Genomic DNA, 13,819 nt, shown 5'->3' on the forward strand with positions numbered 1-13,819 from the left:
TTCATGCACGTGTGTTGCACCAGGGGATGCTCAGCACGTTGTCCCTCACCAGATGTGGGTCTCTTGATCTTGACTTTGCAGCTTTCAGAAGTGTAAGGAATAAATATCTGTTCTTTATAAATGGCTCAATCCCAGGTATTGTTATAGCAGCACAAAATGGACTAAGATGGTATATAAATGAATTAAATAAAAACTCAGAGGAGTTTATTTGCACTCATTTTCCATTGCTACCCTTTAATAATTCTCCCCTCCTTATTCTTTCAAATGGACTCAAGGATCATCCTGTGAGGTTTCCATCCGAATGGGTACTTTAGATTATGGGCCAGTACACTAATTTGGAGCCAATTACATCTTTCTCATAACATTACTATTTTCCTATCAGGAATAAGGCATTTTGTTTATTTACTTGCAACTTTTTAAATATATTTTAGTGACATCCTATTTTTTTAATCTAAATCCAAGGATTATTCTGAATCAATTTACATTTTCATTGCCACTGCTAAGATAATCTTTTCTTCCATTTTATAATTAACTAATTACTGCTGACATATGGACAAGCTAACTTTTGTTTACCCATTATCTAGTTGCTGTTCATGACACTGATTCTAATAGCTTTTCTTCTACTTCAGAGACTTCTAGATGGAAAGTCTTACTGTCTACAATGTGAAATATTTTGTTTCTATCAATGACCACACCTCACATCGTGTCTTCCAGTTCAAGAAATAATGCTGATGAAGCCTCCCACTTTACTTCCAGGTTTTCCTGGAAAAGCTGTTTTAGTGTTACTATTTTAAAGACAGGCTGTTTTGTTGCTTTGCAGTAGTTTTTTTTTTTTTTAATGATAGGAATGTGCTATTATTTCATCATTTTTCATATATGATATGAAAGGTTATCAAATGAAAAGTAATCAAATGAATGCTATTTTAGTGTTAATTGAAATGAGCATTGGGCTTTTACATCAAGCTTATTTATGTGATCTGTTTTCTGCATTGAGCTTCTCTTGCTTTCCTGGAATGAATGAATCTCCGAGCCAAATTCAGGGTTTTCTGTGGGCAAATATGAAGTCTTTTATCACCTTTGCAAGCACTCATCATCCATTTTTTAATTTTATTTTTATTGGCTCTTGTTTTCACCAAGTATTATTTTCAAAATCATCTTCAAGCTTTGCTATAAATCATCTTAGTATTTATGGGAATTGGAGCCAGGAAGTACAGATTATTAATAAACAGCAGAAAGTACAGCAAAAGAGACGGAGATAAAATGCTGCGGGAGTAGAGGAGGGTGTGATGCCCTCCCACAGCGGCAGAGAGAAGGAATCACAAGTTGCCCAGGCTGTGCTGGAGATGAAGTGGAGGAGACATACTGCTGTAAGGCAGTGGGAACCTGTGTCCTCAACAGGTCTCTCTCTCTTTATGCAGAAGGTGGGCAAATCTACAGAGCCCTCCTTCCAACCTGGAGCCTTCCCCCCTTTAGAGAATACAGGAATGGATGCCGCTTGGTTGCAGCTATGTATCCGTTCAGAAATAATGTGAAAAAGAGTAAATTCTTTAAAAGCCTAGGATAAATATAGAATATTTTCATCCATTTATAATTGAGATGTGCTTGATATAGCCTCTTTTTACATGGCCAAGTTTAATTTCTCTCAGCAATCACTTCCTATGGAGAAAAATATTTTATTGCCAGTTCAGAAATATCTACAAGTGCTGCCTTCTGCAACATGAACGAGCCACCACATGAATTCTTAAAACAGACACTAAACATACAGAAAGAGTTGGCTTTGCTATAAGATAAATCTCAATGCTCTAAGTCCTTACATATTTAGGTTGTTTCCTACAGGAATAGATCATTTCATAGTCGGCACTTGAACTTCATTTCCCCACCTGATTTTCAGATGAGAATACTGATAATAATAACAATGATGATGATGATGTTCCCATGCTACAGAAGGGCAGACAAAGAAACCCAAGGTTAACCCTCTTGACAAAAGCCTTCGAAACAACTAACATCTACTCATAGCTTCTGATTCTAAATGCAAGAATCTGACACAAAGCTCTCTTGCCTTGTGATACCATTTGGACAAATCCTGCCTGGTACCTTATACTTATTCTAAACCACCACTTCTGATTAAGTTGCTTTCAAAGAATGTTTCACGCATTTACTACTGAGCCAACCTATCAGTGCAAAGCATAGAAACAAAGAGAAAAATCATCTTCCAAACATGTCTAAATGCTCAGGGACCTTTTCAGCCTGACACGGTGAGATGATGGTAACCCTGATGCAGCATCAACATGTGCGCCATCCCATATGGAGTGTGATTTTGCATCAGCATCTCCTCTTCGAGTTGAATTTGCTTAATTACCAGTTTTTACCCAAATCCATTGGGGGAATAGTTTGCTTCTGCTTTCTTTTGATAGCCAGGAGTGTCTTGACCCTGAAAAGAACCTGAAGGGTCAGGCATACACACAATGATCATAGGCAACAGGTAGAATGACGTTTCTATTCTCCCCATGACAATTTTAATGTGGAACACATTGAATGCAGCTTTCTAAAGATGAATTCAGGTTTTAAAATAACGATTTGCTTTTTTGTTGCTGTTGTTTTTTAAACTGAAGGCTGAAGTGTTTTACACAAGTGGAAGTAGAAGATGAAACGTCAAGAGAGACTCAAGATCTGAGAGTGCTCTGCTTTCCACGGAGCAGGAGAACATGCTAGGATGGGGAACAAAAAGATCTATGGGAGGTGGAATTGTCAAAAGCCAAGTTCCCTGAACTTTCTTGAGCCAGAATGTTCCACAAATGAAAGTGACAGATAGTATTTCTCACTGCACAAAAACTCCCCATGTCCCAGCGCTCAGTGTCTACTCTAATTGCTGCTGCTTCCAGTTGCTGCTTTCTGTTACTTGCTCAGGCAGAGGTGTCTGCGTGATGAATTGAACAAGGTGCTCAGCTCCACTGGTGCGTTATAATAAATATTGCCACCACAAGACAAAGTAAGGAAATGGTGAACATTTTCATAATGTGGAATGTGAGTTCCTTTGACACTTCTTTTTAAAACAGAGACGTGGCTATTAAATATTAATCTAATTATAAATAGTCAAACAAGTGAAGACGGAAAGATTTTTTCAAGAAATATGAAGGTTGCAATCTACAATGTCTATCCATTCTGTCTTCAATATACGTGAGAATAACTCATCAAAAAAAGGGTAGCTGAGAAAGTGGAAAGATCTATTTGCTAAAAGTAAACTAATGTAATGCAGCGTTAGTGTCTCAGTGATGAAAAAGAAATGCATTATAATCAAACCTCAGTTTCTGTTTTTCTGCAACTTTTGATACTGCTTCATTAAAAAACAAATACTAGTGTATTCCCCGGCTCCCAATAAAGATAAATGACAGAGGATTATACCCTGACAGCAATTTGTTATAGCTTTCTGCATCAGTAAGGAAAATGCAGAAAAAACTTTTTAAAAATAAGACAGAATTCAGGGCTCCAAATAGTTACTCCTCCCATCTGACAGAACTCCAGTTTTCTTTAGCTATGTCTTGTAATCTAATCCTCTCTTGTAATCTAAGAAGGCTGATTTCGCCTTTAGTCTAGGTAGCAGGTAATGACTGGTCTGACCTCCAGATGGCCCCATTCACCTCATCTATGGCTACAATAGGGACTGGTACAGGCCATGGTGCTACTTAGAGAGACATGACGCTGGAGACATTCCCACACACGAGGAGAGATGCACTTAAGAGTCACTTGTTCCTCTGGACACAGGATAGAAGCCACCACTTGGCTATCAGCAGAACAGAAAGATGGAAAGAGCCTTGGCGCCTGATGACATCAGCGAACCGTAAACATTAGTTCTAGGACTGAATCAGCTCTGGATTTATGTAGTAAATGTTCTTCTTGCATAGGCCGATTTGAGTTGGGATTTCTATTATTTGCAGCTGAAATCATCCTGACTGCTGCATTATCAGGGTCAAGGTGAAAGTAAGGTAACCTTTTCCTTGCTGATGGCCTTATATATTATCGTGCTCTTGTCACACCCAGAAAACATGATCCAGTTCTAGAGTTTTATGTGCTGATGGGACACTTCTTCCTATTGAAACCTCCTACTGATTTTCACTACCCATAAGGTAAGGTCCCAACCCCTCGTTCAGGCAAGTACTTATGATTTAATGACTGGCATTTAGCCTAGCAGTTAAGACGCCACTCAAGATGCTTGGATAGCACATTAGAGTACTTGAGTTCCATACTTGCCCCTGGCTCCTAGCTTCCTGCTAATGCAGACCCTGGGAGGCAACAGTGCTTTCTCAAATAATTGAGTTTTTGAAACCTGAACTGAGCTTTCAGCTCTTGGCTTCATTGTGGGCATTTGAGGATTGAGCCAGAAGACGGGAACCCTCTCTTTCTCTGTCTCTCCTTTCTAATTAATTAATCCTGAAAATAAGAAAAGTGACTCCAGTACACCTAAGCTACTGAGCCTGGCCTCTCTTAAATATGCTTAGAACATTTATGTTAGCCAACAGTTAGGAAAAATTACCTAATGCAAAGGCTATTTTACAGTCCAATTGAGTATCTCATGTAATTTACTGAAAACTGTGCTAAATGTTAAACCAGAATGATTGTACAGGGAGACTTTCACACCATCTTAAATTCAAAAAGCTGAACCATTGCAAGTTAGGGACCATCTGCACAACTTAGGCTCTGGCTTCCATGGTCATGTCCAGATTCCTAAGCACCTCTCTTTGTGATTTACCAAATTGAAACTAAGGCAAAACATGTGCCTTGCTATCAAAGGAGCCTCAAGAAAAAGGGAGATTAAAAGGAATAATTTTAGCTTATACACAGAAAACAAACGAGAAATTATTCCATGTCCTGGTTTCAGTTGTCACTTACACCAGAGCACCCTCTCCACTTCAGTTAATATGTACTTTGCTCACTGACAGTGAGATTCTATGACTTGCAAAACAACTACCCATCTTCAACTAAGGCAACATCCATTTAAGCCTCCTACTAGCAGGAATTGTCTTTATTTTATAGATAAGTAACCAGAAGTTCAGAACAGAGAAAAAACATGCCTAAGGCACGTAATTAGTAAATGAGCTGTGATTCAAAGATGGGACATTCAGATGTCCAAATTTAACCACTGTACTTTCCTGCCTCTTTCTAGCTGTTCTTTGGGCATACTGGATACCAATTTGAGCTCAGTGACCCTAGACAATATCCAATGAGTACATGTTTTCCCTTCATTAATAAACATAGAGGGTATTGATCTTGAATCACTTACAGGGGTGTTAAAGACTTCAAATAACTGATAAAATATGCTTCTGAGAACACAAATAGATTTTTTTAGGCCACACTATGAAAGGTTAATATTTGCCTCTTGTAAAGCTAACAATTGGGAAGCAGAAAAATCACGCTTTTTATAAAGCAACCTAAAAACATACATAAATATTTGGTATCAATAATTTAATTTATCATTAATATGTTTGCTTTAAACACCAAAATATAATTGGTATTTCAGAAGTGTGCGTCCCCAAGAGACTTAAAGTCAAAAGAGAAAATGTTTCTAGAAAGTTGAATCTTTCTTCTGTGTGAACATCCCTTTTCTTCCCCAGTTAGATTTTTAACTGAGTACTCCTTCAGTCTCAGCTCTTGCTGAGAGAACAAGACTGACCGTGGTTGTCAAGGTCAATCTTTAACACGATCTAAGAAGTGCTTAAACCACGAATTCAGCAATGGAGAAAAATAGATGCAACTAAGCCACAAAAGATGAATTTGTATGTGAAACTAATTTTCCTCACAAGAAAAATAGATATCTCCTTCAATATAAGGGCACATTTAGATTTTTTTTCATATTAGTAACTTATTTAATATGGCAGTGGGCAAAGGACAATCCATTAAAAAGTAATTTTCCCCTTACCACAGGGTGTTCTATCATTTGATGTCTAGCAGTCAATCACAGCACAGCAATCCTTTAATATTTCATGAGCAGAAAACAACTCATTTGGGCATGTAGACTTCAGAAATGGGAAAGTTGTTTCTAATCCTTGAAAAATGTCCAGAATGGCCTTTGCAGCTGATGGCAAGCAAAAGGTAAAACCAAAAACTTGAACTTCAATCAATTAAAACACTGCACAGGAGCGGGTGCTGTGGCGTAGTAGGCTAAGCCTTCACATGTAGTGACAGCATCCCATACGTGTTCTAGTTCACGTCCCAGTTGTTTTTCTTCCAAGCCAGGTCTCTTCTTATGGCCTGGGAGAGCAGTAGAAGATGGCCCAAGTTCCTGGGCCCCTGCACCTATGTTAGGGACCTGGAAGAAGCTCCTGGCTCCTGGTTTCAGATCGGCCTAGCTCCAGCCACTGTGGCCATTTGGGGAGTGAACCAGCAAATGGAAGATTTTCTCTCTCTGTCTCTCCCTCTCTCTGTCTATAACTCTACCTCTCAAATAAATAAATGAAATCTTTCAAAAAACACAGCACAAATAATGCTTTAGAACAGAAAATGGACACTTATTAAAAAGTCTAATGTCTTACAAACTCATAGGAAAAAGGTGAGTCCCAGCTCTTCTCACACTTTCTGATATCATAAGGTGTTTTCTGAAGTTTCAGTGACAGGGCTGAGAGGGTCCACCTGTGTCCCAGCAGTGTCTATCACTGCCCTGGGCCATCAGAAGCACTCAAAGGATTTGCACTGAGCAAATAAATACAGGTGTTTGGTATTTCCCGGTGAAGGAAAAAGACCCTGAGAAGGCCAGGCTCCAGCTGTCCCAGGCCAGCCTCACTGCAGAGTGCAGCCTGAGCAAGTGTTAAGTGGATGTGGCAGGATGCTTGGGGTCTTCTCTGCATCAGAAGGTGGGAGATGAAAGAGCCCACAGTGCAAGGACATCTCCCGGGCTCCCCATGGCACCTGCCTTCATAGCCACTCTATCATCCCAGCCAATGGGAATGGAGCTCTGTCCTGCTTCCCTGATTGACTACCAGGATCCTCAAAAGGCCAACAGGACTGCTCGATACCTGCCAGAAGTCAGACCTTTTTCCCTGTTATGTGCCCAACCCCACACCCATGCACAGAGTGAACAGTCACCAGAGTGGGACTGTCTGCTCAGACTCCCACCACCGTTGTTCCCCTCCACCGACCAGGTGGGGTCTCGCTGGTGCAATCAAGTCCACATACACCCTGCCCATGCACATTCAGGAATGTGACCCTCTTCCAAGTTCATGTCCTCTGGTTGAATATTATCTGTCCCTAAGGAGCTCCACTCACTGCTATCACTGCGATTGCAATCACAAAATGAACACAGCTACTCAGAAGGTCACCCCAAATATACCAAGCCATTGCTAGCTATTCCACTCTGGGAAGGTTGTGGGTATGGAACAGCCCAGTGAGGTCAGTGGGTGATTTACCAAAGGACACGGAAGTCTTCAGTAGAACCCAGCTCCCCCTTATTTCCAACACTGTCCTTCTCCTATACCACCTATTTTACAGGTTAACCTTTAGCACAAGAGGCAGATGTCCCTGGGCAAAGGAGAAGAGCAGAAAGCTGGGTACAGCACATCACAGCACAAAGGTCAGGCCTTCTGCTGCCCTCAAGAGGAGGGTAAGCAGCCAGAACATGTTAGGGAGGACGGAAAAGCAGGGGGCAAGAAGGGCAATGCACAGCATTATCATGGACACAGAAATCCCAGCCTAGTAGGGCACAACTACCTGCTAGTCACTGAAAAACTCAGATAGCCTTGAAATGTTTTTTAGCAAGGGACTTTCAACCATTTCCCCTGTAAAAGTGAGATAAACGTGAAATAGTCGCAGCTATCAGATGGAGGAATGCAGTAGGATTTGTTCGATTTAGTACTTACATGCTTAAGCTGAATACACAGTGATACTGCAGCCTGAAGTCTCAAGGAGTTACTTTAATTACAGAGTAGATATGATAATTCATGTCAAGGATCCATGTAAACTGAAATCTTAACATTTAGTGAGCAATAAACCAGAGTAGATTAACACAGGAATCCCTCAGGTCAGGGTGCTACTGTTTTAATGCAAAAGTTTCTTGTTGGGGTTCATGTGTAATGAATTGTCATGGCAGCTCCATGATAAAGCCAACATCTTTCCACCAGCCATGCTTGCTGGAGGTAGGTAAGCTCTCCTTCTGGGTCAAACAGTCTTACGTCCTAGCTTTTTTCTTACTAAATGCTACATTTTCTAGTTTATCTGAGCAGCACCTGTCAGTTCTACTCTGTAAATAAAATATAACTCTCTTTCCAATGGCATTATCTGATTCCTTTCCATTCATTATTTCATACCATTACCCCAAGCTCTCAAGCAAGCAAATACATTCACAGTAATACCAGACACTGCAACATTTTTTCTGGTCTATATAGTCTTCTCTTGCAACTTGTGTTACCAGGCCTATGTGGAAAGATATATATGTGACAGTTCTGTAGGTGTGGGAGGGGAAATATACTTTCAATATACTTTAACACACTTTAAAGAGAGTCAACATTGACAATGACAATGGGGGCAGGTTAAATCATATATACCATCATGGCTTAAAACCAAATGATGCCAATGAGCAAAATGCAGGGAATTTATTATCCCTCGTTCTCCAGGATGTCCTCTTATAAACTGTGTAATGAAAGTAAGAAAGAGCAAGAAGCATAACGCTGGTCAAATATTTCATTTTCAGTTACTCACTTTCTTAGAGCAAGTATTCCAAACAACAGAAACACTGGCAGCAAGAGAATTTCATTAAGGCATTCAATTTTCTTTATAGAGAAAAACGATTTTGCAAGAAGGAAAAGAAAATGATCTACTGTTCAGTTATAAATTGGAATTTAAAAAAAAAGAAATCCATAGATCTTTTCCTTAAACAGCAACAGGGCTATTTTAATACATACTCAATTTTGTATTATTTGAAATTCAGCCACAATACCTGCAAATTTCTCTAGTCCTACAGGCTCTAAGAATGTTTCTATCCAGAGTCGACTCTGCAGAAATACATACACTAAAAACCTGAGCCAAAAAGTAGGGCTTCTGCAGCGATGAGCACACGGAACTGCTGGCCCCATGGGAATTCTTTGTGTATGTTGAGACCAAACCCTGGAAGCTGAGCCTCCACCAAGCTTTCTCCCATGCGCGAAGCAAGTTGTACTTACGCAGCTCGCCCACTTTCAAGATCTCACACAGCATCTTGGTCAGCTCTATACTACTGCGGCCAAAGGGACATTCATGCTTATCTTCTCGGCTACTGTTCTCCAGCACAATCTGCAGTGGAAAAAGCAAATAAGTCACTAAGTGAATTCAGTGGCTGGAAACATTGGGACATGGCTCCACTCCAACAGAGACAGAAGCATACAGACATCTATTCCAGGTCCCCAAACACAGACTGTTGTGGCCAGGACAAAATAGTATACCACGTACAAGAGGCCTAAAATTCTCATGCTTTCCAAAAATCCCAGGACACACTCTGATCTGTAAGAAAACATTTTCCTTAGATGCTGTGGAGACTTTTCCAAAACAACTCTTTACTAAGTGACAAAGCTACTGTCTTGTCTTCCAAGCACTTCCCTTCCCTTCCAATAGCTGTTCCCCAAACTCTTCCCCAGTAAGGGTTGCCTGGCACCCCCATGCCCACTATTCCAGCATTTCGATTGTGCACTTCCTGCATAGGTTTCTTTCTTCCTTTAAATTTATTTTTTACAAATTTTTAAATTTTAATTTTTAGTTTTTAACAGATTCAGTGTGATTTGTAGCTACAATTCTAAGAACATAATGATAGTTCCCTCTCTCTGTGTCTCTCTCTCTGAAGAGATTTCTGGGTTCCTAGAAGGTCTCACTCCCTGGTATTGTTTGAAAGGTGTCTGGGGAACGTGTGATACAAACCAGACCAAGTCCTTTCCTGTGATTTCACATACCAAAGGGAGAAAAGCAGCCACCTCTGATGGTGCCCACTGAGGATGGTTCAGGAGTTTCAGGCAAAAGAAAAGAAAATGAGGCCAAATGCAAAGGAAAGCAGACACGAGACACAGCGTCTCCACTTACTCCTCAAGTGTAACTGCTTCCCTGTCCCCATGGTCTATGTGTTCAATCAGTCCCCAAAATATCTCCATCCATTTCATAAACTCACATCTTTCCTCAAAATACTTAGAGATATTCCTATCACTTATATCCAAGAGAACCACTCCACACATATTAAAAGCAGAACAAAACAAAGCTCTAGAGTTATTCCACTTCAAATTCGTACGTCAAGAAAAAGAACAGTACCTGAGGGTATTCCTTATATTACAAAAGAACCAATTCATCCATGGCTGAAGCTGTTCCCAAAACTCTTAGCCAGTAATAGTTGCCTGGCACCTCCTTACTGGTTACAATACTTTGGATGTTGGTCTCAGTAGCATCTGCAGTCATGCTGCATAGTGTCTTTTGTTTTTTAAAGATTTATTTCTTTTATTTGAAAGTCAGAGTTACACAGAGAGAGAAGAGGGAGAGAGAGAGAGAGAGAGGTCTTCCATCTGCTGGTTCACTCCCCAATTGGCCGAAATAGCCTGAGCTGCACCAATCTGAAACCAGGAGCCAGGAACTTCCTCTAGGTCTTCCCACATGGGTACAGGGGCCCAAGGACATGGGCCATCTTCTACTGCTTTCCCAGGCCATAACAGAGAGCTGGATGGAAAGTGGAGCAGCCAGGACTAACTGGCGCCCATATGGGATGCTGGCACTACAGGCAGTAGCTCTACCCACTACAATACAGCACCGGCCCTGCATATTGTCTTAATGCTCCTCAGGACTCTTCAGTGGTAAGGATGATGTTTTAGTCACTCAATCAACAATATTAATTGAGCACTTATTATTTATCTCCCAGGGAGACAGCTGTGCCCCATAAAATAAGAAGCAAGACAGAAAATGGTTCTGAATTCATTGAGTACCCATTCTATTTTATTTTATTTTTATTTTTGTGACAGGCAGAGTGGACAGTGAGAGAGAGAGAGAGCCAGGGAGAAAGGTCTTCCTTTTGCCGATGGTTCACCCTCCAATGGCCGCTGTGGCCGGCTAGCTGTGGCCGGCGCATCGCGCTGATCCGAAGCCAGGAACCAGGTGCTTCTCCTGGTCTCCCATGCGGGTGCAGGGCCCAAGCACTTGGGCCATCCTCCACTGCACTCCTGGGCCATAGCAGAGAGCTGGCCTGGAAGAAGGGAAACTGGAACAGAATCTGGCGCCCCAACCGGGACTAGAACCCGGAGTACTGGCGCCGCAGGCGGAGGATTAGCCTATTGAGCAGGGGCACTGGCTCAAGTACCCATTCTAATTAAGGGAGCCAGATTGACAACAAAAGAGATAGAAAGAGTTTATTACAAGGACTACGGAAAAAATATACTTGTTGAGATGATAAAGAGTAAGGAGGCGGGCTTTGGAGGAGAGCTTAGATAATTACAGCGTAAAGGAAGGTTCTGTGACATCTGAGAATGAAAGGCTGAGAAAGACCTTGCTGTGTGAAGGGCTATGAGACAGAACATTCCAAGTTCCCAGCAGAGGGATCAAGATCAGAGTCCGTGGGGTGGGTAGGGTGTACTCTGGGTAGACCAGCACCTGCTGATCGACAATGTAGTGGTGCCAGAGTCCGCACCATGCCAGGCAGCAGTTCATGTTCCAGGAGCCTGGACAGGGTGGGCAGGAGCAGAGGAATCCAGGGACATTTGAACGGCAAGAGAGAGGCAGACAGAACAGAAGACTCAGGCAGGGGAAGACGGTCAGTAAAGAGATAAAAGGAAGAAAGGCTGGAAGGAGGGAAGAAAGAAGGGGAAGTAAATGACATTGCTATCGACAGGATACTTACAGCAAGGGCAGAAATGACAACAGCTCAATCAATACAGGGTAAGTGGTTTCAAATGAAGGAGTAGGATTTTAATAAACATGTGCCCCAATTATTTTCTGTATAAACCAAATACCATACCTGTGGGGAGCAACCCGGACTAGACTAAGTTACTGGAATTAAGACTTATTCTATGCATCTGCTCTCCCACAATACGGCGCTGAGAAGGGAGAAACAGCTTCTACACAGCTGCCTCCAGTTCAACCAATAAACTGTGCTCCTGATTGGAGGAGAGCAGCGTACTCGGCGTGTGGGTAGCAGAGTTGGGATTGGTGGAAGAGGACTATAAAGGAAGAGAGAGACAACATGCACCAGGAACATCTAAGGGGAACATCTATCTGAAGGAACACCTGTGCAGCCCCCGAGAGAGCCGGCCGGCGGTGTGCCACTCTCCTGCGGAAGTGGGGAAAGTGGCAGGGGGAACTGCCCTTCCACGGAGGTGGAAGGGACGGTAGCCAACCCAGGAAGAACCAGCAGCAAACCCGGGGAGGGCCGAGCAGACGAAAGAACAGCGCAGGGTCCTGTGTCGTTCCTCCACGAAGAGGGGGAGCGACAATACCCATAACACACACACACACACACACACACACTCCTCAAGGGTCTTCAAAAAATCATGAACAATGTGTATTTAAAAAAAAAATAGGCACCAGTGTCAACATTTTTGGACCAAAATAAATGTATCTCATAAGCTTTTTGAAATACATTTATATATGTATATATCATTATATTTATATCCACAGTCCTCCAAGCACAAAGTCAACTGTTTCCATTTGGAAACAGCATTGCATTTTTAATCTGGCCGCACTAACAACATACATAAATAATCTCTTCTCACCCCATGCATCATGAGCAGCATGCACAGCCTTCCTCATTATCACTTTATCACCCTTAGGACTGTCCAAAGAGACAATGAATCATTCCATTTTGTGGAGTTCCTCAACCACTTGCAGCATATGCTCGCATAAATAACTGTACATTGAAGATTATCATGAACAGAGCTGTTCTGTCTTTGGGTTCTGTGAAAATAATTCTCCCTCACAGTCCCTGTATGGAAAATACACATGGGTGATTTGGGGCCCTGAGAAAGTGGCTGGAAACTCCCAGTAAACCCCTTCTCCTGCAGAGCAGGGAACAGCCATCGCCAGAGTTCCCAAGAGCCTGAGACCTCTGCGCATCTCGTCTCCAGCCTTCCTGCGCGAGGGGAGTCTGGACCCGTCCCTCTCTGCCTTTTACGGGAACCCATTCTGCTCTACCAAGAAAATGCACATCAGGAAAGCAGGAGAGGACACAACTAAATTCCCCCCTATCAGTGAGTGTTATTTTTCTTTTGAGAATCTGGTGTCAGAGACAGCCAGATCAGGCAGCAAATCTCAATCCACTTATGACAGGAAACCAACGGAAATAAACAGAGCAAGAAGACAGAAGATAGCAAAAGACAGGAGACAGATAACGTGCTGCCCTCTATGGGCTCCCCACTCCCAGGGACCACATTCCCTTGTATTTCACATTAACATCCTATTAACATTTCATGAGCACATCAATATTTAATGAGGATGTGATCTGCATACACTGTAAGTAGAATTACGGCAGCCAATAAATGTTCAGGAAACATTTCCGAGGCAAAGTTTATTAGCAGGCACTAAATTAAGTGGTAATTTAAGTAATCAATATGTAAATCAACTTGGGGAAGTCTTTCTCTTTATTTTTTAATGTCCCATCTTTCTTATCATATTTATCCACCTTAAGAAAAATAAACCCTCCTTCCTGACGGAGCTCTGTAGTCTAGGCAGACACAAATACCACAAACATTTAAAATTACTTGTGCGCGTCTTAATGTCAACACACTGAGAATGTCTCTCAATTTCCAACATCTCACTAAATCCCAGCCCTTCTGAAACGAAACTCTCTCATCTCATTTATCTCCCTGAAGACGAATAACAGCTCCTCAGGGTGAGTGAC

General features: G+C 41.9%; 1 protein-coding gene across 14 annotated transcripts in view; it reads right to left on the minus strand.

Moving 5' to 3' along the window:
* ELMO1 (engulfment and cell motility 1) overlaps window positions 1-13,819 on the minus strand; it is a 574,098-nt gene that overhangs the window by 250,361 nt on the left and 309,918 nt on the right. For all 14 annotated transcript variants that reach the window (XM_070059729.2, XM_089316113.1, XM_002713762.6 and 11 more), the window contains one exon: window positions 9,147-9,255. In XM_070059729.2, coding sequence (XP_069915830.1) covers window positions 9,147-9,255 — 109 coding nt within the window. The remainder of the gene's footprint in view (window positions 1-9,146; window positions 9,256-13,819) is intronic.

Source organism: Oryctolagus cuniculus, chromosome 16 (assembly GCF_051225735.1).
Source record: "Oryctolagus cuniculus isolate XC-2025 breed Fujian yellow rabbit chromosome 16, ASM5122573v1, whole genome shotgun sequence".
In the NCBI taxonomy this organism is placed as follows: Eukaryota; Metazoa; Chordata; class Mammalia; order Lagomorpha; family Leporidae; genus Oryctolagus; species Oryctolagus cuniculus.